The 25321-nt window shown below is 41.0% G+C and overlaps 1 protein-coding gene across 2 annotated transcripts in view; it reads right to left on the bottom strand.

Annotated features, from left to right (window-relative positions):
- Window positions 1–3717: 3717 nt before the first annotated feature.
- ATP2A2 (ATPase sarcoplasmic/endoplasmic reticulum Ca2+ transporting 2) overlaps window positions 3718–25321 on the bottom strand; it is a 46019-nt gene continuing 24415 nt past the window's right edge. The window contains exons 7-21 of one of the 2 annotated variants that reach the window (XM_054173259.1): window positions 25189–25274; window positions 24039–24503; window positions 21313–21401; window positions 18130–18232; window positions 17470–17601; window positions 17257–17379; window positions 16915–17133; window positions 15385–15720; window positions 14085–14305; window positions 12839–13041; window positions 11494–11579; window positions 10988–11121; window positions 9848–9965; window positions 9608–9728; window positions 3718–4290 (exon numbers count right to left, since the gene is read on the bottom strand). In XM_054173259.1, coding sequence (XP_054029234.1) covers window positions 4277–4290; window positions 9608–9728; window positions 9848–9965; window positions 10988–11121; window positions 11494–11579; window positions 12839–13041; window positions 14085–14305; window positions 15385–15720; window positions 16915–17133; window positions 17257–17379; window positions 17470–17601; window positions 18130–18232; window positions 21313–21401; window positions 24039–24503; window positions 25189–25274 — 2450 coding nt within the window. In that variant the 3' untranslated portion in view covers window positions 3718–4276. Of the gene's footprint in view, window positions 4291–9135; window positions 9729–9847; window positions 9966–10987; window positions 11122–11493; window positions 11580–12838; window positions 13042–14084; window positions 14306–15384; window positions 15721–16914; window positions 17134–17256; window positions 17380–17469; window positions 17602–18129; window positions 18233–21312; window positions 21402–24038; window positions 24504–25188; window positions 25275–25321 lie in introns of those variants that run through there. The other variant, XM_054173258.1, reaches the window with a different exon arrangement.

Genomic DNA, 25321 nt, shown 5'->3' with positions numbered 1-25321 from the left:
GGTTCTTTGGAAACTTGGCCTTTGTTTCTGACAGGCCACCTGTGATTTGCATGCCTTGTCTGGTGGAATGAAGACTGAGTTGATACTACAACAATTGCCGTCTGGGTTGGTTGGTTTGTTTTAGCTGTGGGAAGTTTGGGAGCTGTGATCAGGAGCAGTGTGGGGTTTGGGAAGCAGCCCATTGTGAGTGTGCTTTCTGGTTGAGGCTGAAATTTCCAACACCTCATGGCTGATTTGTGAACGTGGGTTTGGGTTCTGGTGCTGTCAGTTCCCTGAAGGTATAAAGCCCCTTGGTGGGTTGTCCCAAGAAGCTGATAGGGCCCACAAAACAGGTGCTTAGATTTGATAATGGTCCAGGATTTGGTGCCCATAACTTACAGCCAAAGGTGAACTGTGTCCACAGTGAAGCAGCTGCTGCAAAACAGGACTGGAATAGCTGTTTGCAGCATGGTGAGATGTTATTTGGTAAGAATCTGTGGAAAGCTGAATAGCTCCACCATGAATTGCTGTTGGTGTGGTAGCCCTGAGTCAGTCCATCTATGGACAGTGAGGTGGTCCTTCCAGGAAGGGAAAGGATACACATTTGATGATTTAAAGGGGTGGTGGGAGCTTTCCTGCCCATGGTTTGCCTGCTGCAGGTCAGTCTTGTACCTAAACTGAACGCCCATTTTCATGTTTGTGACAGTGAAGGGCAGAGGCCAGAGAAACTTATTTTGACTCAGGCCATCTGTCTGGGGCGTCCTGGGTGGCAGCAAGCACAAGATGGAAACGCTGTGTTCTGCAGTCACGGTGTGCTGGAGCTGCCTGACGGGGTTACAAAGGCATGAGCTGGTTGCAGCTTGATTGTTGTTGCCCACTGATGTTATCTTGCCCCAGAAGTGAAGGTGTTCTCTGGCTGCCTCTGCAGGAAAAAATGATGCTGCCACCTGCATAAATAGGAGGGAGTTTGTAGCAGCCCAGGCTTTGTGAGCTTGGTGAGTTTATTGTTGTTTCTGAACTTTATTTTGGTTTGTCATGGTATCCTCTCTGCCTCAGACAGGTTGGATGGGACACACTGTTTCTTGGACATGGACAGGGACGTGGACAATCACTTCAAACCATGTCTGAAGGGCAGCTCACACCTCACATGCTGAAAGCTCCTGCCTTTCAGGTGCTTTCCTCAGGTGTCTGAACCTACACATGTAAAATCCACCTAAAAGTCCTTCCTTCATGCCTGAAGAGCCAGCCAGGTATGCCTTACCTCATAATGGTGATGCCACCATAATTCCTTAGTCTGGCCTATGTGCAGGTTGCACCGAAAGTACTAGTTCAAGAGGAAGTGAACTGATCAGGCAGTGTCCAATGGCTTCTCTGCACTTCTGTGTAGCTGAACTGTTGGGCTGAAATACTTGAGAAGCCCTGCTCAGGTCATCAGAGCTCAGCAGGCTCCAAACAGATGGGACCACTGGTCTTCTAGTCTTGTCTCATTTTTTTACTGTGGCTCTTTCCTAGTTGAGAAGAAAATTTGCCATCTCCTTCCCCAGAGGCTTTCCTCATTTCTTGTCCACCTGCCTGGGGGGGTATGTGGGTTCTACTCAGAGATTCACCTCAATGTACAAACAGGGCTGTTTTCTGTCCTCTGTATTTAGAGCTTGCTGCAATTTGTCTATAATGCCCCAAAACCTGACCTGGGAGGAGCTGTTTCCTTGTTCTGTGGCTGTCAGTGAGCCGATCTATGTGATGCTTCAGAGCCAGGGATTTGCAGTAGGAGGAGGGGAAAGATGAAGGTGGTTACCTTAGCATCTCTTACCACTTCTGCACTCAAGTACCCAGCAACCCACTGAACACCACATTTTCTTCACAGGGCTGTACTCCAAAGTGCTGCTTGCAGTTCATGTGAGTGACCAGCTCCAAGTTAAGCTTGCAGATCATAATTTAAAATCAGTGTTTAAAAATAAGTTCAGTTTGATCTGTTTGCTCACCAGCAAGGCACTGTCTTGAGGCAGAGATGTTGAAACCATCCTTGGAATGTAACCTGCTGTGACAGCAACACAGATGAGAAGTGAGAGCTGAATAATGACTTCACATCATCACTAATTTTCACATATGGTACCAATGCTGGTGACAAGTTCTGCAAGTTGAAAAAGGGGCAGATGAGCTGGGCAACTGGACTAACTTCTACAAGGGTGTGCTGGTACAACCCTGGAGGGTGAGAAACAGGACTTCAGCCACCTTCTGCTGAGAAAGAAGCCTCACATTTTCCTCTTGGTGTTCCCCAATTAAAACAAGGGTAGAGGTTATGACAAGGGAAGAGGTGCTAATGGGGTGGTTTCTTCCACTATGTTCTGAACAAGGGACTTTAATCATGTTGCCCAGCTGTCTGTGCAAAGCCTTGAGTGTAATGCCCACAGTGGCCCAGCTGGGAAGGGCTGCTGGTGACAGTGGTGCTGGTGTGTGCTGAACACAGGCTATAAATAAGCTGGTGGGAAGAGCTGCAGTTGAAGATAACAGCCGAGCACTGAGCTTGGTTCTGACAGCCTCAGCCCAGAGGTTAAGAGTACAGCTCAGCTTGCTTAGAACAACACTACCATAGTAGGAAGCAGGCACAAGCAGTTCAGCCCCACATATTAATGAATCCTCCACCATCTTAGAGCTCAGCTAACAAAAGAACTCAACCCTCATATTTTTAAACCTCAGGCTGTTGTGTTTGAAGGGTCTCAGACATCTCACCTCATTTGGATAACACTGTTTGCTAGCACCGTGCTGCTATCACAGGCTGGAGGGCAAGAGGCAGCACATTTAATTTAAAACACATAACTGAAGCTGGATGAAGTGGTGTAGTTGGAACTTCCCCCTCCTCTTACTCCAAACAAAGCTGAGTTTATGGGTATTGAAGCACACCATTACAGGACACTTGGAAAAGCCTGCTTTTGCCCTTGCTCAGCACAGACCCCAGCACTGAGCTCATGACAGAATCCATGGTTTAGGGGATGGAGTAAGCCAGAACTGACAGCAACACTGCTCCTGGTGCGTGTTTTGTACCAGAGAGGTCAGGTTTGTCTTCCTTGGGCCCAGGGAAGGGGGAAAGAGCGAGGAGCTGCTTGAGCTTGGGACAATTTAGAAAACAGAAAAGGATTTAAAAAAAAAAAAAGTAGTTGGGAAAGAAATGTTTATTTTAATTTTTTCAGAGGGATTTTACAAACAATGGAGCATTTTAAAAAAAGTGAGTGAGCAAAGTACTTGACAGTGTCCCTTAAACACACACACAAGCCCCTGGAGAGAGGAAATCACACCAGCGAGGAGGTCAATACTGCCGGAAGAGCAGCTGGCATCTGCATAGTTCTAGAAGGAAAGATTGCAATGGTGGTGGTGCTAGAAAGTGGCATCCTGGCATTAACATAAGAGAGCCCTGAAGTGTACACACCTGCAGGAAGCAAAGTGCATCAAATAACACACCAAGGAGGTATTGGAGAATAAATTTATTTACCTGATACAAATGGAACTAGGTGTGATGCTTTGTACTGTCAGCATGTAAAGAGACAACTCCTCTTATTTACAGCTTCTACAGGTCATACATGCAGTTGTGTGGGGTCAGTTGTTGCCTTTTCTTTTTTAGATATTACAGTATTTTGTATTGCACCAACATCTGTCTTACTGCCTTAAGATTTAAATAAGTTACATTACAGTGCAAAAGAGGTCAATTTGCACAAATGATGTGGAAAAAAAAACCCACCAAACCCCAAACAAAACAACCCCAAAAATATATGAGCTGGAGGCTTACGGTTGAACATTCATCTGTAATCTTGGCCATGGATTTTATAAATAGGAGAGCATTGTACATTAGCTGTAATAGAATTAGGATGTTTGGATGATACAATACAGAGAAAGATTTGTCTACACCCCAAGGCATGCATTATTTTGATATTGTACATGGTATAAACTGAACCTTTTACATACAGAAATATGGAAAATTGGCTGACAGCTCCGTGATTCTGGTTCAAGGATAAACAAACTCTTCTCCGTGCAGCACAGAACCCAAACTTCTCTGGAGAGAGTTTCCAATTCAGTAAGCTATATTGCACGTTTGTACATCTGTATAATGAAGTCCTAATGGTACCACACATTTCTTCCACAGAGAACACAATGATTATTTTTTTTTTGTTGTTTCATTTTTGTTTTAGGGAAAGCAAAGAATCTTTACACATGATACATGCAGAAGTTTTGGTAGATGTGTTGCTAAAAACACATGCACGCAACAAAACAACCTTACATTTCTGCAAAATTGTTTAGGAAGTGATTACTCCAGTATTGCTGAAAAGGAAAGAAAGAAAAGGCATCAGTTAATGAAAGGATGAATGCTAAGTACCATTATACAAGCAAGGCTAAGATCAACAGTGACAGAAGAAAAGAATGTTAAAGTCTGACAACTGCCTACTCTGTCATCGAAGGGACACTCTCAGGTTACTTTGTTCTTAAGGGCCAGAACCCTCTGCATCACGGCTCAGCTCTTCCAAAAGCAGCACAGCTACTTTTACCCTCAGCAAAGCCAGCACTAGAGAAGACTGCAGTGAAAAGGAATCCCGATTTGTTTAGACAGCTTTTGCCTCTCTGCCTGACTAGTGGCAATAGACAAATCTCACTTATTTGTAATTTTAACTTTCAAGTTCCATGCTACACAGTTTGAGCTTGTTTAAGAACTTCAAGGGTGTTTTTCTACAGCATTACATTGCCCACTTTGGCCCCAAAGTGACCTAACAATGTCCCTTTGCAAAGTGATGCAGCTCATTCTGGGAAGCAGTAGGAAAGCTTTGAAGAAGTCATTAAACTACACAGATTAATGTGTAGGCAAAGGGTAGAGTACAAGGTAATAAAGCTACCACTGTACTTTACCCCTAAACCACAGCTTAAGGTTAGCCTTGCATCTAGGAGAGGAGAACTGGGTACTCCCAAGTTCCTAGCACTCAATGGTGGCTCTCCAAAAACACTGCTTCACTCTGAAATTTAGGCTCTCCTGCTAAGATTTGAAAATGCATATTAATGTAATTAAGGATGTAATTAGCAGAGATTAGGGAAACAGTTAATGGTTAGAAGTGCAAAAAAGTAAAACAAGACAGGTGCAAGAGACAGACAGCTTGCTATCAGTTTTACCTCCCTTCATCTCAGCAAATTCAACCATCTTTAAGCTGTTTACCATGTACATTCTGCACAGTGGCTGTGTTCTTGGCACAGTGACAGAGGACTGCTGTACTGCATTTTATCATCCGATTAAAAACTCATTTTCTTACCATTAGCCCTCTCCAAAATGGCCTCCCTACAAATATAAGCCTCATAGCATTCTGACAGACTGGTATTTTTCTGCAGCCTCTCTCATATTTATTTGTTTGAAGTAATACTTTGGGAAACCAAGTATGAACTATTTTTATTGCCTGGATGCCAGCAAAAAGCTCGTTGTGTAGCTCACAAACAGTACTTTGGATCACACATTTGAAAGCAGAGAGGGCCTGAGGCACTACAAAGATAAAAGTCCCTGTCTCAGTATTTGATGTATGACTGCAGCTGCCTGACCGCTTTCTTTATTCTGATTTGGACCAGGCTACAGAACCCCGAATTCAAGAGGATCTACTCTCATAAAACTCACTGGTTTCCCAGGATAAGCTGATCTCCTTCCTGGCTGTCATAGGATTGATACCAGCCTTGCAAACCTCTCTAGCACTAGAAAATAAGCACTGATAGGCGAGGACACTGAAAAGTCCAGAAGACACTAAAGATGGAAAAGCTCAGTGAGAGCAAAGGGAAACAAAGTATAAAGTTATTATTTAAAAATGGGGTGGGAGATAAAACTTGAGCAACTCAGAATTATTTCTGTTTAAGTAAGTACTTCTATTATTTTAGCCCTGTGAATAGGAGTTCTCTATTTCTACTCCCAGATGACCCTCACACAGGGAGAAGGATGGAGAGGAAATATGTAAGGAACAAAGTAAGCAAGAGTTTCAAATTTGAGAAGTCCTCTCTCCTTGGCCTCCCTAGATGAAGGGTCTGATAGCTAAAGAGTGGCAGGATCTACAGTTAAGCACAATGTCAGCCAACACCTCTGCTTGCAGGGCATTACTAACCTGGCACTGCATTTCTAGAGTTCTGCAATTCAAAAGCCATCAGCTGCACTATGCTGTTCTAAAGGCAGAAGCACACTCCAGCAATCTCTCACAGCCTACTCAACTGGAACAGGGTTAAGACCAGTCCACAATACTGGCGCTCCAAGACCACAAGGAAGCTCGTGGGAGATCTTAACATTTGGCCAGGCCAGACCCAACAAGGCTGATATTTACCACATACTGGCAACACTTGGAAAACAAATGTACTGGAAGCAGAGCAACAGCTACCATTGAACCTGAGAGATGTAAATGCTGATCTTAGGGAACCTTCTATTGCTCCATTTCTGCAGGAGAATTTGGATGGCAAGACTGGGAGAAATAAGGGAAAACAGGGTAGATGAAGATAGCTTGGGCTCTTTAGGAACACTCCTCAAAACCTAGCTGTTCCTGTCACCTCAGGAGCCTGTAGGGATGAATGCTGCTACATCTACTACCCACCAGGCATCCAGCTTTCAAAGGCAAACTCCAAGGAACACAAAGCCCTTAATGCAAGTGTCTGGAGACATCTGATGAATGAGCTCTCAGATGTCAGTATGGAAGTCCATGACACAAGCAGAGAGATTCTTCTTCAACACAGGCAGAGCACCAACAAAGAAGGTGTTGAAGAATGAATTCTACTTAACAGTCATTTTCCCCTTAGGCTTCTTAAAGACAGGGAAAAACAGGATTATTTGGTGTAATAGACAGGAATGGGACTGTACAAAAAGCAGAGTCCTTCATAGTGACAGTCAGATACATGGCTTTATAAAGTCCACCAACATGGTTCTTTGGAAGTTCACACAGAAACAATGTTCAAAGATTCAGTGGCATTCCTGCCCTGAAAAAAGTCTGTCTGTTATTTTGGGAGCACACAGAACTAACTTGCTAATACTGTTGGTTTTTTTTTCCAAACAAGCAACATGCTTGTACATATTTTGATCTCCAGAAATCCCAAATCAGAGGATCAATAAACAGGGACAAGTCTCCTACTGCTCACTTATTATTGAAACACCAAATGGCTGGTGCTGGCCATTGCCAAACTATGGTTGTGTGTACCAGAAAACCACAGGCAAGCTCCCCCCCACTAAAGAGGATATTCAGTGGGATTTAAATGCTTACAGTTTGGCACACACTTTTATCATCATCAGGTCCAGCTCCCCTACCAGAGTCAATCAGCATCAACTTCGAGTCAATGTCTACATAAACAGTGAATATTCACAACAGTGGAATTTCAGATGGGGTCTGTGTATTCTGAGGTTAGAAGCTATATTTGAAAGCTTGAAACCTAGAGAATTATCTGTGCTCACTGGATTCCAGCTGGCACCAACAGAAAACAGCTTTTAATAATAGTTTTCCTCTGTGAGGAATCAGAAAGCTGTTTGGTTACTAAAGCAGAAAGAGTAACAGCAGAAGATAACACAGCACCTGCTCCTCTACAAAGACATGGTGACCCCAACACAATTTTCAAAGACTATCCTGCTAAGCCAAGGCTGTTGTCTTTTCATATGGCCACTGTACAAAGAGTTTCCACTCACTGGAAACAACAAGCTGTTTTTGCAAAGGGGACTGCCTGCACTTTGAGCACTACAGATACCAAAGACTAGAGAAGGGTGCCCAGCTCAGAGGGACATCCCCTATTTCAAAGCAGGAAAAAACAAAAGAGCGCTTTGGAGTAAACCAGCACCTGACTACAAGTACCAGAGTATTTTGGACACTAAACATTCATGTGAACAGCTGTCACTGTCTTAAGTTACAGATTTGTCCAATTTTATCTCAAACTTAAGACCAAAAGCTGTAAGATCTTGGGGCACTGAGGCTCCTGGGTGCTATAAAACAAGACCTAAAATACACTAAACCAAAAGCAAGTGGCTTTGCCTTTGGACTCAGTAATTTGAGCTTCGGACCACAAAACAAAGAGTCTAAAGTGGTGATAATAATGTAGCACAGCAGAATTTGACAAAACACAGCATGGGAATGAAGGAAATTACTATTTATTCTTCAACATGTATACAGCATATGCTATTTTACAGCAAGTCACCACTGGCATGGTGAAATGGAAGAGAAATACTCACTTTAGTCGATGAAAGTTGGAAGGCATTGGAGAAAAACACCACAGTTAGGACTGTTAATGACTTACACGTTGTTGATACAGGACTGAATTTGAAAACATGCTTTAACATTTACCGTAATAATGAAGGTGGTTAGTGCCACATTAAAATAAAAATAGTTCTATACAATATGTTCAATTTGGTCATGTGCTATTTACAGATTTTACAAAACACACACACGAGCTTGTTACTTCAAGTCAGGCTAACAACAGGCCAGCAGAGTAACTCCATGTATACAACTGATCATTAGTGCCCTAAGTGTAGGAAATCCAATTTCTAGTTATGCAGTGCAAGTTATTGTCCAGGTCTCATCACAAGTTTTGATATTTAAGGGGAGTGGGGGGAATCTGACAGATGTAAAGAAGGTGTTAAAACCCAACTTAAACTCTTTTGAAACAAAAGAGATTGTGTTTGTTAAAAAGGCTTGGTTTAGACTGGAGTAGACAGAGGTAGCCCTCCCTATCTCTGCATACTGGGCAACACTGGCAAAACAAGGTCTGTTACAATAAAATACAATAGACAAATAAATAATCTTAAAAAACAACCCTATGTGTGTTGAGAGTATGGAAGAACCCCAGCAGGCTGCACCTGTAATGGTATTTTCTGCACGAGCAAGATTAGGCATACCTCATACAGAAACTGGTGTAAACAAGGACAGTCAAGAACCAAGAGTGAGGGAGCAGGAAGAAGGGAAAGGGAGAAGAAATCCTCACCGAGGTACCCAAGTGCAGAAAGTTCTGCTTATGACTAAAAAAAAATAACCTGACTTTGTGACAAATTAAGTTTGGATGATCATGCAGAAGACAAACAGTTACATGCTTTTTTAGTTTTAGACGACACACATTCATTCCCTAAAATCTGCTGCCAATTTAGTTTGATAGTGTCCGCTGGCTCAAAAAGAAACAAATCCGCTTTCTTTTTTTTTCTTTACATAATGAATAGACTATTGAACAGAACACTGTACATGCTTTTCATCTACAAAAAAATATTTGCATAAAATAGTGTTAGTTCTCTGTACATGTCAATGGACACTGTAACTGTGTATAAAAGAGGAATATATTGCCCCCACTGAAGTCAGAAAAAAAGCAAAAAACCAAACAACCAAAAATCTAGATTATGAAACCTCCATCACCGGCAAATATGTTCATGTGAAAATTCAGCAGAAATAGACAGTTGCTCTAAACAATAAAAAAATTAAGTTAAACTTTTTCTTTGAATGGAAAGCTTGTCACCATGTCAGTCAAGACCAGAACATATCACTAAAGTTAGTGTCTGTGCTGTAAAGCCAGATAACCAAGGGCATAGTAATGAACACAAACGGCCAGGAAACTCCTTCGGTGCATGCTGACAAAGAACAGGGTTTGGTGGCAGGCCGCACACTATCTTTACCAGGTTCCAGGTAGTTACGGGCCACATATTTAAGTGTTTCATCCAGCAGAATGACAGGTAGGGAGATTTTCAATACCATCAGCCACTGAGTCACATTCAAAGGTGTGATCTGGAAGATAATCTGAAAGAAAAGCCAAGCATTACATCTCCTCTCCCCCTCCATCCCTCGCCTTAAGCTCCAGAAAAGTTTCTGCTCCATCTCCGAGCTCAGGGATGGGAGTAAGATAAGACTGCACTTACTGGCAGTGGTTCCACATAAAGGATAAGGAAGTGGAGTGACATGGACAAGCAAATAGCGCCCACCAGCCAGATATTTTCCCATGGGGGCATCCTCATCAAGGACTGGTTTTCTGATAGACTGCAACAGAAACACAGCACAGAGGTGTACATAAAACAGTCAACGGGAAATTCAGTAAATCACAAAACTAGCTGGAGAGGAAAGCAGCATGGCACAGCACAATTATCCCAGTTGTGAAGGAAAGGGACACCAAAATATGGTTCACATGTAGGTTGTGACTTCAAACTACCTTGGAAGTCTGCTCAGCAAAGCAGTCACAGTTCAGCCTTGCCTTTTTTTTTTTTAAATGAAAGCTCATTCCTAACCTAGTTCACCTTTTTCTCTAAGGCCCTGACATCCTCTCCATGGGAGGGGTGAGGGAAAGATGGGAACAGCAGCACAAGGCAGAACCCTCCCCAGTCTGGGGGCCTAGCGCACTTCCCTTCTCCTGAAGTTCACTTAAAAACTGGGTATACAGGGGTCAAGGACTTGCACCTTCTTAATGCTTGTGCTTTAATTCTCCTCTTCAGATGTAAGATGCATTCAGGCTGTGCTGCAGAAGAGGCCAAGATCCAGAACATCAGATGTAGAGCAGTATCATACTACATAGGACTACCACAGGACACTTGTATTTAAGGTTTATTTGTTTTTAAATTAACTGACCTCTAAGCTATTTGAATAAAAATACCCTTGACATTGTGCTATTTAGTGGTTTCCATTTATAATCTAATATTAATTGGCTAAACCCACATTCCCTTAGGGCAAGAAAAACTATTTTCCATATCTTCATCATTCTTATTTTAGTTCTCCTTGATATCACTTTATACCAACATAGGAGGGATAATCTGATTGATTAACCTTAGATTAGAAATAATGGAAAGTATTTCAGTTGTTTATGCTCAGTCTGATACCAGAGTGAATTGGCAGACTTAAAAATATACCTTATGCTAAGAAACCTGAAATATTGTCTGAGAGTCATTTTGTTTACAAAACCAAAACTCAGGAAGTATAACTTGTTTTTCATTAGTTGAGCCATAGACACTAATAATCAAACAACACAAAAAGGATTTAGGAGAAGCTATGTCCCATTTGGACATACGAACCTGTTGAGAGCATTGCACATCTCTATGGTGACCAGTACAGAAAGAGCCATTGTCATTGGATATGGAGACTCAAAAACCACGCAGTCAATACCATCAAAGTCTGGATTGTCCTCTTTGCACTGCAGGAAATGGCTCTAGAACAGAACAATGTGAACTCACTTCCACAGCTTGTTACCTTTTGTAATGTGTAACAGGCAATTCTGAACTAAGCAGGAAGTAGACAAAACCAACTTCCTAATACAACTCCTATAAGCACCAGCTTTGAAGAAATCTCCATTAGTCTTTTACAAGACAACAATCAGTCCTTCAAATTGCTTAGAAGCTTAGGCATCCCACCTATGAGCTTTAGTATTAAGACTAATTACTTATGATCAAGTTTTGCAATAACATGTATAAAAACATCTCATTATATAAAATTTCTGTCACCTACTATTTTTCTACAGTAACAATATGGAAGCAGCATGCACCACCCCCCTCACCCCAGAGATACCAAACTGAGCAAATACCAGCTGATAGAAGGAAACTCTTGGACCACCATCAGCAGCAATAAACCACCAAGCAGCAGCACCCACTGTGGCAGCACCAACGTAACCTTAAGGAAAACAAAAGCACCTCTTTCAGCGTTGTGAACTGTATGGAAGAGATCTCACTTGCCACACTAACTTCTACCTCAAGACCTCCAGAACCATAAAAAAAATAGATTGCAACTCCTGTCTCCTGGACAAGAAATCTTCTCTACCTGTTCTAACTTAAATAAGCATTAAACACTGTTCGGTTGGACAGGTTCTAATAATGTCTGATGACTGACGCTAACAGCTAGAACTTAAGGAAAACAACTGTTTCACTTGGAGCAACCAATCTGCAATTGTTCTTTTCCTCCCAGAACCTTGTATGTCTCTACTTACAGTAAACCTTAGTATTAGTTAACAAAGTCTATGAAGTTAGGGAAATTAAGGTGATCATTTCTGTCATAAGGCCAGCACGCATCAAGTACCCACACAGACACTTATTCTAGCTTTACAGTACTATAGATACTTAAGGTTTAAATCTACATCCACTGATTTCACAAGTTGATACTCCATTATTCTTCCCAGTTATGGCCAGGCCAGCAAAACTGTTGTGTTCTACTTAAGAAGGAAAAGGGTAAGTCAGATACACAAGGTGAGTCGGTCATGTTCAGATTTAGAACCCCAACGCCTAATGAAGGTGCGTGCCTTGGTTCTTCACTCCCAACCCCACAACACGCTCATCTTCCTAACACTGACAGTTACTGCATGGACAAGCTAAAATTTGCTGTCTCAGTGCTCTGAGCTGAAGCTATTTCAGCCTGGAATGAATCAAATGGGAAACGGGAATTCGGTAGCTTCCTGCAAGCAAAGGTCAGGCTCAGCCCTAAGTTTATCTGTGCCTGAAGGGTTTCTCTTTTGAGGATTGTAACACTATGCACTGTCAGACAATTCTCACACCACCAGTATGGCAGTTTAAAAAATTCTCATGGTTTCTTGGTTGTCAAAACCAAGATTCTGACAAAGTGGTAAGTGTCATACAGATGTTATGCAACTAGGCCTCCTGGTGTCTTGGTGGCTATCAATCATAATAAATTAGTAAGATGATAATAACAGTTTTAAAAACACCACAACTTCACTATTCCTCTTGCAGCATCATCTGCAAACATGCATAATAGTGTGAGTCTTAGAAGAATACCAATTCCAGAGAACATCTATCGCTAGCTTTCAAGACCTGAGCATACAAGGAGATCAGACAAACTTGCTTTCAAGCAGATAGGCCTCACTCCCAAAAAATGACCCAACCTAAGTTTACTGCAGAAACAAAAAAGCTCTCACTACTTACATCCAATAGCTAGGTAACGGAAGAAGAGCCATCCACTAATCAGTGGCTCTTTAGGGTTACGTGGTGGCTTGTTCATGATATCGAGATCAGGAGGATTGAAGCCCAGAGCAGTGGCAGGGAGACCATCTGTCACAAGGTTTACCCACAACAGTTGGACAGGAATTAGAGCTTCAGGAAAACCCAGAGCAGCAGTCAAGAAGATACTACAAACAAAACACACCACACCAATTATAAGCTTATTTCTGTGCATGCAAGTTAGTCCTTTTAATACTTAGACCTAAAACTGCAGCATCCTTTTGTTTCTCTCTGTACAGTCATCCATTTGACATCACAAGGTGAACATTCATATTTGGAACACTATAAGCACATCCCAGTGCAAACTTTTCTAACCACTGGCATGAAAGTTGAAGCATTATCTTGTGGTAACTGCAGGAATTGAAGAGTTTCTGCTTCAGCCTTGTTTTTTCCCCCATTCTCCTCGTCCCTGTAGGTTGATAAAAGCTTGCAAGCCAGTTTTTAAGAGACACTAGGAACTTTCACAGATGTAACAGCCTTTCAGCTCTAATGACTAAGCTTCATTTAGCTAGATTACTGCTAGCCCCTGCAAAAATTCAATGAGCATGTAGATTTCATGGCTCCAAGCCTGTGTCAATAAATAAAACAGAAACAGTGGCTGCAGCAAGAGACATATGAAGGACAGTTTTAAGTTTTACAAGAAACAAGGCAAGTAAATTGCTGTGTTATATTCCACTCAAAGTGTGCTTTGATACAAGAAACTGTTAGGAGATCAAAATTTACATTCTATCACCAGAAATACAATCCTGTGGCACTGGGTGACCAAAGATCCAGAAGACACGTTTCTTCTGCAACTTAAGGTTCAAACACGCACCTAAATTAGATGTGTGACTAAGTTACCTGAAATACCAGATCTTGCAGTATTTAAGGATTTTGTTTTCCTATTCTAGAGAATCATTCCAATCACAGAAATAATTGTACAGCATTTAGCCACCCACTGAGCTAGAATATTACATGCAATGCGAATCCTCCATAGCATACTGAAATTCTCCAGTGACGACTAGGCTAGAAGTATGCATACTTCTGCACAATCACAATGATCACCTGGAGAACCTGCTTCTCTGGTTTTATTGAGAAATACTAGAAGTAAGGAAGTAACTAGAGATTCCATCATCACTACTCTAGTTCAAAGTTAAAAAAGAAAACCAAGACCAAAACATTCTAAACCTACCAAACAACTTCTCCAACATTGGAAGAGATCAAGTAACGGATGAACTGTTTCATGTTGTTATAGATTGCACGTCCTTCTTCCACAGCAGCTACAATAGTTGAGAAATTGTCATCTGCTAAAACCATTTCAGAAGCAGTTTTAGCCACTGCAGTACCAGAACCCATAGCAATTCCAATTTCTGCTTTCTTCAATGCAGGGGCATCATTGACACCATCACCAGTCTAGAATGAGAATTTAAAATTGGAACAAGCAAATAAAGGAGACATTTATATAGGACCACAAAAGAATTTGTCACAACTCCATGCAATGCTCCAGGCTGAAGAGTGGCTGGAAAGCTGCCCAGAAGAGAAAGACCTGGGGGTGTTGATTGACAGACAGCTGAACATGAGCCAGTGTGTGGCCAGCTGGCCAAGATGATCAACAGCATTCTGGCCTGGATGAGGAGTAGTGTGACCAGCAGGACCAGAGAAAAGATTGACCCCTGTACTCAGCACTGGTGAGGACACACCTTGTGTATTGAGTTCAGTTCTGGGGTCCTCACTACAAAAAAAAGACACTGAGGTGCTGGAGCATATCTAGAGAAGAGCAGCAAAGCTGGTGAAGGATCTAGAGAGCCCTTATGAGGAGCAGCTGAGAGAACTGGTGTTTAGTCTGGAGAAAGAGGCTGAGGGGGAAACCTCCTCTCTCTACAGCTACCTCAAAGGAGGTTGTATTGAGGTGGATTTTGGTCTCTTCTCCTAAGTAAGAAGTGACAAGACAAGAAGTGGCCTTAAGGTGCACCAGTGAAGGTTTTGGGCAGATATTAAAAGAAGCTTCACTGAAAGGGTTCTCCAACACTGGAACAGGCTCTTAGAATAAATACATACATAGAATAAACCAGGTTGGAAGAGACCTTCAAGATCATCGCTTCCAACCCATCAACCAATCCAACACCACCCAAACAACTAACCCACGGCAATGGAGGTGATGGAATCTCTGTCCCTGGAGGTGTTTCAAAGATGCAGAGATGTGGTACTGAGGAACACGGTTTAGCACCAGACTTGGTAGATAGATCATGGTTGGACTCAAAATTAAAGGTCTTTTCCAACCAAGGCAATTCTGAGAGTTTACAAATTTTGCACTTGGTATGATTTCAACATTTTAAATAAAGAATCACTGAAGTGCAGAACTGTTCTGAGGCTCTAAGTTCAGGGAAATGCAGAAGCAAGTCTATTCCAGACTAGGGCATTAATCTGAAAAGGCATAACTGGGATTTAAAACACAGTGTGCCTCTGAAACGAATATAAGTTCAATGACTTACCATAGCTGTAATCTCGTCAAAAGACTGAAGAAACTCCACGATTTTAGATTTATGGGAAGGCTCCACACGGGCAAAGCAGCGGGCGTGGTGGCAAGCATCCCTCTGGGCAGCAAGCGACAGTTCATCGAATTCACGACCAGTAAAGGCTTTTGTAGAAACATCCTCATCTTCCACAAAGATACCAATGCGACGGCAAATAGCTACTGCTGTGCCCTTGTTGTCACCAGTGATCATAATAACTCTAATGCCAGCTTGTCTGCACAGCTTTATAGATGAAGCCACTTCGATTCTTGGGGGATCCAGCATACCCACACAGCCAACAAAGGTCAGGTTGGTCTGAAACAAGACAGTACCAAGTTTCACTGCAGGCTCCAACAAACTTCTCATCCGACCGTAACAAAACAATCTTTTTGTTTGCATGCCAAGCAACATTTGGTTTTAATCCTGTCCACAATATTCTGTGGTTCAGCAGAGACTGAGGCCTATGTCATCCTGCCATTTGTCCAAACCCAGTGTATTATCACTCATACTTGCACTTGTCAGGTTTTATTCCTGCAAGGGTTACTTCAGAGGGATTATCTGTTTCATCATACTAAGCCTTCACAGCACTTTGGCTCTGACAATGAGTTCAGACAGCTGGAAAAGAACCAAGAAATCACAAATCTATATGCACATTAACCATCAAGAGGAGCTAAGTGAAAATCCAATGCTTTTGGAATCACAATGCTACATGTTACCATCTACATGACAAGCACATACGGGAAACGGGATCCTACCTTTCCAAACATACTGTGCTTCAAATGCACTCATTTTATTAGTTAGGATGTGCTCCAGCTGTCAGCCTTGCAAATTCAACCTGCAAGCAGTCAAGTCTGTCTTTTTCGTGATCAGTGCCAGGAGCAAAGTGCACAAGCCAAGAACTCTCATGCAACTGTTGTCATTTCTCCCCCCATCTAAATCCCAGATACACATTTCATTGGAAAATTACAGAACAGCTAAGATAATAATCATGGACAAAGCTTTAGCAGCTGACAGTATGGAGGCAGGGAACCAAACCTGACTCTCGGAGCACAAAGTGGCAGTTATGTTTCATTACAAAATCCTGAAAGAGGTCTTGCAGTTGAGCAATGTCAAACTGAAAACCATTAAAGCTGAAACCACAGTGCAATTTTTGGAATATTTTTCAGAGTTGGTCTCCAAGAACAGTTTGTGGTGTTATGATCCTGTAATGTATATACATAAAATACAAGCTCCAGCTAGCTGTTAGTAACTGATTTTTTTTCCTACTTTTAGCCAAGGAGCAGCCTATATAACAGCCATCAAGAACAGTTTCTTCAAAGACACATGGAGTCTTTTCTTAAACTAAGCATTCCCTCCATACATGTGGCCTAGCTCTTGTGTCTGACATCAAAAATACCTAGAAGGAGAAAATTCTCAGCCGTAAATTCCTCAAGAATTAAATAGCAGGAGTCACCATTGTTCAGTTTGGATGAGGGGAGAAGTGTTGAAAGGTTATTTTACTAAACTTGCCTCATAGTTAATGAAATTTGAGGAGTCCTCAAGGTTCATTTCTTCTTTTCTGGGTGGATTGTCATGGGTTGCCAGAGCCAAGCAACGCAGTGTGTCTCTGCCAGTTCCCCATTCTCTAATGACAGACATTATTTTCTGCTTAATTCCTGGGGTTAACGGTATTTTAGCACTTCCAACTCGGACATGCGTGCATCTGTCAATCACACCTTCAGGAGCACCCTGTGGAGGAGAAGGGAAAAAAAAAAAAGAGTTAGCTTAGCTTAATGAGTATTTTTCAATTACATCTGCTCAAATTACAAAGTCCTTCCTTTATTTTCAAGCTTGAGAAAGTGAGGAACTGACCTTAACAAACATCTTGCTCATGGACGTGCGGCTTGGCTTGTTTGGTGTACAATACACAGACATAGATTTCCTGTCTCTTGAGAATTCCAGAGTGAATTCTTTCTTCATGAGTTGTTTTATCACCTTATAAAAAGACAATAGTATCAAAATGCATTTAGATAACATATTGCAAATCTCACTCCCCTGGGGATTCCAGATTAAAAGGGTACTGACCGAGTTGCAAGCATTTGCACGTTCAATTCTAGAAAGTCCTTTCAAATCTGTGTCAAATACATTCATCTTCTCAACCAGACAGGTAAGTGCCGTTTCTGTAGCTTCACCAACTTTCTCATAGACTCCCTTAGCCTTTAGTTAACACAAAGCAAACAAAAACACAGGAGTTTATACTTTAAACCTCACATGGAACCTACCAAAGACAAAAGTTCAAGTTTCACAATGGAAAAATAAGCTTAGCAAGACTTACTGTGGCTTATAAACCAAGCAAAACTATTCTTAGAAAGCAGCTCTGAAGACTATGACTTGTAGAAAATCTCAAGATCCTACTCTCAAAACCAACAGACAAGGATGTCAGTACTTAATCACCATGCATTTAAGTAATCATGAGATACAGCAACCTTAAGAAGGTGAGGCAAAGCAAGAATGCAGCAGTCCATTCTACACACCAGCAGATCTCCCAAGTTTCAGATCACCCTTGCTGCCTGGCTGTAGATTTCTATATTCAATGAAGAAAGCTTTCCCAGAATTAATACTTTAGAGGACCTAACACTCTCCCCATTGACTAGGCAATTTACCACTGGAAATTATTACACAGATGACAAGAACAAACATTTATCCTCATTCTCACACTCTTGCTGTTCTAGGGTATGTACTTACCTCATTGTAATCCAAAGAGGAATCATTACAGAGAGCACAGATCGTTGCAAGTTCCACCAGGCCATCATACTGGCTACATTTAATAAGTTTGTCATCTTTGTGCCTTTCCAAAGGAAGAAAATAGGGAGATTAAGTTAGTTCTTTAGTGTTAGCATCTCACCTTTTCCCTTTCTTTAATCCCTTTGATGTACTTCTATTTGTTACAATACTTATTAGTTACGGACATGGAACTACAGAACCATAAATTGTTGAGAAGAGCAGGTTTGATAAAGTTGAGTTCTGAAGTTCAAAGAGCCATGAACAGAACGACATGATCATCACTGACATCACTACCTGAACTACAAACCCATATTTCATACAGCAATGTAGAGGAGAGGCAAAGAACTCAGTAAAGAAGCATACAAAAGCAGTATTAGAGTTTGTGCAGGAGTTGGAGGGGAGTTCCAAGTAGCAGAGGGATACTTGGACCCCTTAGGAGTTTAGCTTCCCTAGCCTTATGGCATGTTCTGCAGATTTACTGCCATGCATGAAATGCATGCACTGGACAGGGACAAAAGCAGATTTGTCCTCTTAATTTCTTGAACATTAATCCACACTGTGTATGAACCTTTTAAACCAATGAAGAGCCAAGTCATTGCACAATACAAACTCCACCAAAAAAAGAAATGCTCTTTTCTAGTAGTCACACACTTAACGACTTTCTGAAGGATTAAAAAAAAAAATAATAAAAAAAGAGAGAAAGAAGGTCTATTTTCCTATATTAAACCACCATTTGGACATCACAAGCAGCAATGTCATTGCTTTTACATTTAGAAATACACAACAATTAATTTTCTGGACTATTAGCACACGTCTAAAGTATAAAAGAACCAAGAAAATGTTCAATTTTCTCCCCTACTCACACAGAACATCTTTCAATAAAACTCTCAAGAAGGCAGGGGGAGGGGGTAAGAAAAGACTAATGGTAAAAAGATGTGGACCATTACTCCATAAGAATTCATAACATGGCCTATGACATGGCTAATTATATAAGCTTTTGTTTAGGCTCTTGTAGCACTGCAAACAAATTCCAGTGTTGTATAACAGCATGTGAACAAAATGTATCTCAAGAGAAAAAAGTGTGTTTAAATTGTGTTTTGCAAAGAATTCTACAGCCATAAGCAGTGACTTTAAACTCTGAACTCCTCAAAGCTTTCTAGCACATCTTGGTTTGCCACCTCATCTATCACAGCCATACTTCCTGATCTCACCTGGTCTAAACTTGAAGAAAACCAGCATATTTGAATAGCCATAACTTGTTATGCCAGGATTGCTTTCCACCCACCCCCTTGCCTGTGTGTTCCTTATCACCAATTCCTGAAGAATGACAAGTGCAGATGGAGTCTAAATTGATGAGACTCAACAAAACTACTCACAACTGTCTGCCTGTCTCCTAAAAGCTATGAACAATTATTCACCAGTTTTAGTTTTTCAGGAAGAAATTTGTAATTTTATATTCTAAATGCATCTTAAGGCAAAGTTACATATCAAATGCTTTAAGAGTAAGTGAAAAATTACTGATTTATTGCAAAAGTACTTAATGGTTATGAACTAGAGTAAGCTGCCTATACAGCTGTGTAAGGCATCTAAAGTAAGACATCTGTATAAATATCTGAAGTGAAGTACAAGGAAGAAATATCTGTCAGGAACAGTCAGTATTTAGAGCGGGTGTAGGCACTGCCTCTTAAGGACCCTGAACTTTGTTTTCAGTAATGGTTTGCTGTTCAAGGTGAAGTCAGTCAACCTTACTTAAAATCCTTACAAAGCCACCGACTTCAAAAAGCTGTCCATAAACAGAAATCCATCAGCCCTGAAGGCTTGGGAATTTAGCTATTTGTTTCCTTATGCTCCAATTCTGCCTTTCTGTGGCAATTTCACAGAACATTCCCCTTAGGTCCGGGAGCGCAGTGGGATTAACGTGCTTGTTCACATTTCCCAATTTCAGCCAGTAAAAATGGAGCATTAGTGTACATTGATGACTCTTGTCTTATAATCAACATCTGTCCCCACACTCTATTTTTATTATTTTGTTTATCTAGAGCTCTTGTGAGACCAGCTGAAGCACAATAGCTGGATGCTTTATAACATCTAGAATGTCACCTTGCCTAAGTAAATGCTGTCTTCTGAATTGAAAGTATAAGCTTTTGACAGCAATTAGCTTTGAAACAAGAGAATTGGGGAATTAAGATTTCCTGCTGCTGAGAACACCATGGTCTTAACTGTTATGAAAATTAAACAGAGATAATTGCTATTGAGATTGATGAAGATTGCTTGGAGTCAGAGGCGTGCGTGTGAAACTCGGCAAGGTTGAGATGTTTACAATAACTGAATCTTAATTCTACTTCAGACAGAAGAATTCTATTCTGCAAGTACAACTGAAGTGAGAAGACTAAAAACTCAAGAAAGACTATCTAAGTAAAAGGGGCTGGAAGAGGTGACTCTCCTTCTAGAAGCAGAGCCCCAAACATTCCTAAATTGTCAGGATGAACCACCTATTCCACTAGCAGAGAGCTGCATTTGATAAAGTGAAGCAAATATATCTCTCTTTTTCCTAAGGGAGGGGGTTTAACACCAGCTCAAATACCAAAGGCTGAAACAAACACACAATTATTCAAGTCAAGATACACCAAGTCCAATACTGAGGGTGGGGAACAGGAATTTACAGTAAATTAATAGTTAACTCAAACATGCTTAGGTGCTTTAGAAAAAACACCTCCTACCTTGAGGCAGGAGAACTGGAAGCACTGAGTTCAGAGATTAACAGAGGCTCATCTGTTCAGATTTATGCAGGATTTTTTAAAATAAAAAAGTAAGCCTCATCTTGAAGCACTGGGACAGTTACTCAGTCCAGTAAGGTTTCAGTGAAATAAATCCTCTCAACATACCCACATACCCCTATTTCCAGATTATCAAAGGAACACTGCGGTACTTGGGACTGTATTAAGTATGCTTCATTAAGTTTTACTTTACCAGAATTCCACTTCCTTTAACTGGCAATTACTCTCCCCCAGCCCTCAGTGTTCTTTCTCATTGGTTGAGCTCTCATTTACTAACAGTCACTACTGAATATTACATATATCACTTTTCAAGCCTTAAGTAACAGGCAGTGCATAAACAGACAAATATTTAACAGAATACACTTACACTTCTCCCATGGGTGCATATGTTGAACCAGTTACAGTGAATTCATTCAGAGAACAGCTATCTCCTTCTACTCTATCCAGGATAAACATCTGAAATTAGATTTAGAAGTGTTACTACCTTTGAACAATAATTAATGCAAGCTATTTAGACAAGCCTTAAGCAAGCAGGAATGAGAAGCAAGTTCAGGTTGAATAAACAAACTAGGTAAAGCCAGATACAAACCTACACTTCGATCTCATGTATTTGTGCAGGGCCCTACACTGAAGCACTGAGTATGGAAACCAGCAGTTCTGCTTAGCAGATGTCATGTGAAAACCAAATTATGGCACAAGTACAAAGAGCTGAAACATACATAAACTATATAAACTTCAGATGTGAAGACCACTTATGCATCTACTCGGCAGTACTGACTACACCCAAGCCCTTCCTAGACTACAGGCTTGTGAATTATTTCTCCTGTGCATTCAAAAACAGCAGCTGCAAACAAAAGCAGCATAGGGCAGCTTGGAAACTGACAATTCTTGCCAAAGTGAAAATAAAAGCATCTACAAATAGAAATTTCTAGATCCAAGAGGTGAGGTTTTAGGCAAGAGTCAGACTATGGCCAGTTGCCCTTAATGCCAGCCACTAAGTGAAAGTTCTTCCTGTCCTGGTTTTCTAGTTAAGTCACTTTGAATGCTTTTAAGCTACCAGTGTGTGGGACAGCAGATAGGTCAAGTGCCCTTCTAGTCTTTCCTTTGTTTTCTTTCCAAGCAGAACCCCATCTGAGAAGATGGAGATTAAAAAAACACCACAACAATGCTCTTGAAGCTGTCAGACTCTTACCACGATATGCTGAAGCAATAGTAGAGAAGAAAATATTTTCTCACTAATTGACAGTGTATCTTAATGGAACTTTTTACTGGTTGGTTAGTATAGGCCATTTTGCCACACCATGTTTTATCAATGCCTTACTTTCCACTCAATGTGCTGCCTCATGTTTCAGGCAATCTTCACAAAATATAGCCTAATAATTTGGTGTTCTGCAACTGATCTGCATCTGGAATCCCTATCATCTTCAAAGTGATTTTGAAAAAAATCATAAAGATAGACAAGCTGATAAATTAAAAGCCCTCCAAGCAGAGCAAGTGCATTCTCAGAGGGAGATAGCACGAGAAGATATTAAACAATCTCTCAAGTCTCTTTCTAAAGCAACACTGTTTCTGACGGAAACATTTTAGTACAGGGTTCCTTTGGACACTCAGGAGGTTACTACTTAACACTAAAACGACAAGGTGAATTACTGTTGTAAACCAGTGTTCCTAAAAAGCATTCTCTCTATTTAGAGTGAAATCAAGAATAAGCCTATTGTTTCCAGGTATTAGAGTTTTGCTGGTTTGCAGTATCTTGCAATTAAGGTTATTCTGCAGCTGTCAGAGGTTAACAAGGAGCCAAATAAGTTGTACTGAGCAAGATCTAAAACATTTAGTCCTTTAAATACAAGTAGAATATTTTCAGCTTTTAAACAAACACAACTTAAATGATGAGTTAACCAGGAAGCCAGTTCTGCTTTTGGCATCTGCATGATGAAAAAAAAAAAATCCCTGCAAAGACTAGGGCAGTTATGCAACTCTACTGCAAGTAACCTTCTCTGGAATACTGATGAGCAGCTGCTTTGTGTCTCTTAGGTATAAATACTACAATACTTAAGGAAGTAGAACAAGTGAACCATCAGAAAGAAAAAGCCATCAATCACATGAGAAACAAAGCGCTTAAGGCTTACACACTCTTGCCACTGATGCTCCATGCTCAAGATTAACACATTTGGAATTCTAACCCAATGTAATGACTCTGAACATTTGATGTCATGGAGTTGCTATGCCACTGAATGCCTACAGTTACTAAACAGAAGAACCTAATGTTTTCTCCATAAAACTCCCACACGGGGGATCAAGTATACAGGAAGCACATAGAACTGGCAACTGAACATACATTACATTAAGTGACTAGCTATAAAAGTCCCAAATTAAGCAACACTAGAAAGAACACTGGGGGGAAGGGAAGAAGGGGCCTCTTTACCTAGAAAAATACCATACACATTGAACAAGACCCTGGCAATGTTGGCAACAGGGTCAACGACACCTACAAGTTGCCAGATTAGTCATCCAATATTGCACACTGAAAACACTAATGATCTGCATCAGGCCAGTAAGAGCTATTGTAGATAAGATAAACAAAGGTGGAACTACTCAGTAGTGAAAATACTTTAGAACATCCAAGTTGCTGCTGCAAATCTCCTATCTTTTCCTCATTGCCAAGTTTCTCTACCACTGCCATCTTGCAAAACTAGAGTTTGGTGTATTTTCTTTTTACACTTACACATATACTGCTTCTGCAGTGTAGCTACCCTACCTTTCTGAAACAGGAGATAAACCATACTAAACCATTACCAGCAAGCTGAATGGCTTACAGACAAGCCAGCTGAAAGCCTCTTGCAAGCAAGTTGCTCTTCCATCAAGTGTGGGTATAGCTATTTTTGGCCATAACTAAATAAGGGAAGAGATAAAGGCCTTAAATACTACCCAGTGGAAAACTGAATTCAAAATGGAAGCTTGTTTTAGGAAAAGAAAGCAAGATTTCGATGATATGAGAACCGAAAGACTTCTGATCAAAAGAATTCAAGCAATGCTGACTATTCAGAGTGGCTGAGGAGAAAAGGAAAAACAGAAGCAGCTAGTTGAACATACCCTGCAGACTGACATCTGATTCGTGGTCAGAGTACCAGTCTTGTCAGAACAAATAACTGAGGTGCACCCCAAGGTTTCCACAGAGGGAAGACTTCTAACAATAGCATTCTTCTTGGCCATTCTCCGGGTTCCAAGAGCCAAGCAGGTGGTAATGACAGCTGGCAGACCCTCGGGAATAGCAGCAACAGCAAGAGCAACAGCAATTTTAAAGTAGTAGATAGCACCTCGAATCCAGGAGCCACCGTGAACCGGATCATTGAAGTGACCAATGTTTATTATCCAAACAGCGATGCAGATAAGGGAGATGACTTTAGACAGCTGCTCTCCAAACTCATCCAGTTTCTGTTGGAGTGGAGTTCTCTCTTGTTCAGTAGCCACCATCTCATCACGAATTTTGCCAATTTCAGTGTTTACTCCTGTTGCAATAACCACTCCCATAGCTTTACCAGCAGCAATATTAGTACCCTAATGCAGACGAAGAAAAGCAAAGAGAAAGTTTGTAGTTGATCTATAAACAGGTTCTGGCGATGGATTTTTGTACAAGGTGTTTTTTCTATGAACAAAACCAAGTCTAGGCTGTGTTTCAGCTAGGATGTGGAAAAAGGTGAAAAGGAATAGAATGACTTTACCCCAGTATCTGTAAGAGAATACATCAGTGCAGAATTTCTGCTTAAAGAATGTGCTCAAAATGAATCAGTGGTGACCTATGATAAGCAGTATAGTCAAACCCATAGTGTACATTCCAACTTTAGGATTGTATTTTGCCAGATTTAATGTTATTTACTACAAGAAATGTGTTCTGTGGGACTCCCATAATACAATACCACAATTTGTGGGGGCATTCTCATCATTCTCAAGTATTACTTTAGAAAAGTGGTGCAGAGGAAACCCTTTGAAAGTGTGTGAGCTCCAGCCCTCAAGACTTTCTTGTGAAGGACAAAAATCAATTTCCTCACAAACTGGTTTCAACAATCATCTTCCCTGGGGACAGCTTTTATTAGAAGTTACTTCTAATTTTTAATTCATTTAGCTCATGGGACACCTATACAGACAGAGAACACAGGTTTTAGGTGAAGGCCTGAAGTTCTGCACATGTATCAGTGCCAGTATTATCTCAGAAAAGTCTTGAACACTTCAGAACACAACTTACAGAAAAAAGCATGTTCTTCTTGTCTTGGTTAACAGCACGAGGATCAGGCACGGGGTCAGTGTGCTTAATCACAGACACAGATTCACCTAAAATATGACAGGATTAAGGTGGTCATACATGTATCATGTTCACT

The sequence above is a fragment of the Dryobates pubescens genome, chromosome 25 (genome assembly GCF_014839835.1).
Source record: "Dryobates pubescens isolate bDryPub1 chromosome 25, bDryPub1.pri, whole genome shotgun sequence".
Classification (NCBI taxonomy): Eukaryota; Metazoa; Chordata; class Aves; order Piciformes; family Picidae; genus Dryobates; species Dryobates pubescens.
Note: the sequence above shows the minus strand (reverse complement) of the source record. Positions and strands in the feature narration are given on the sequence as shown.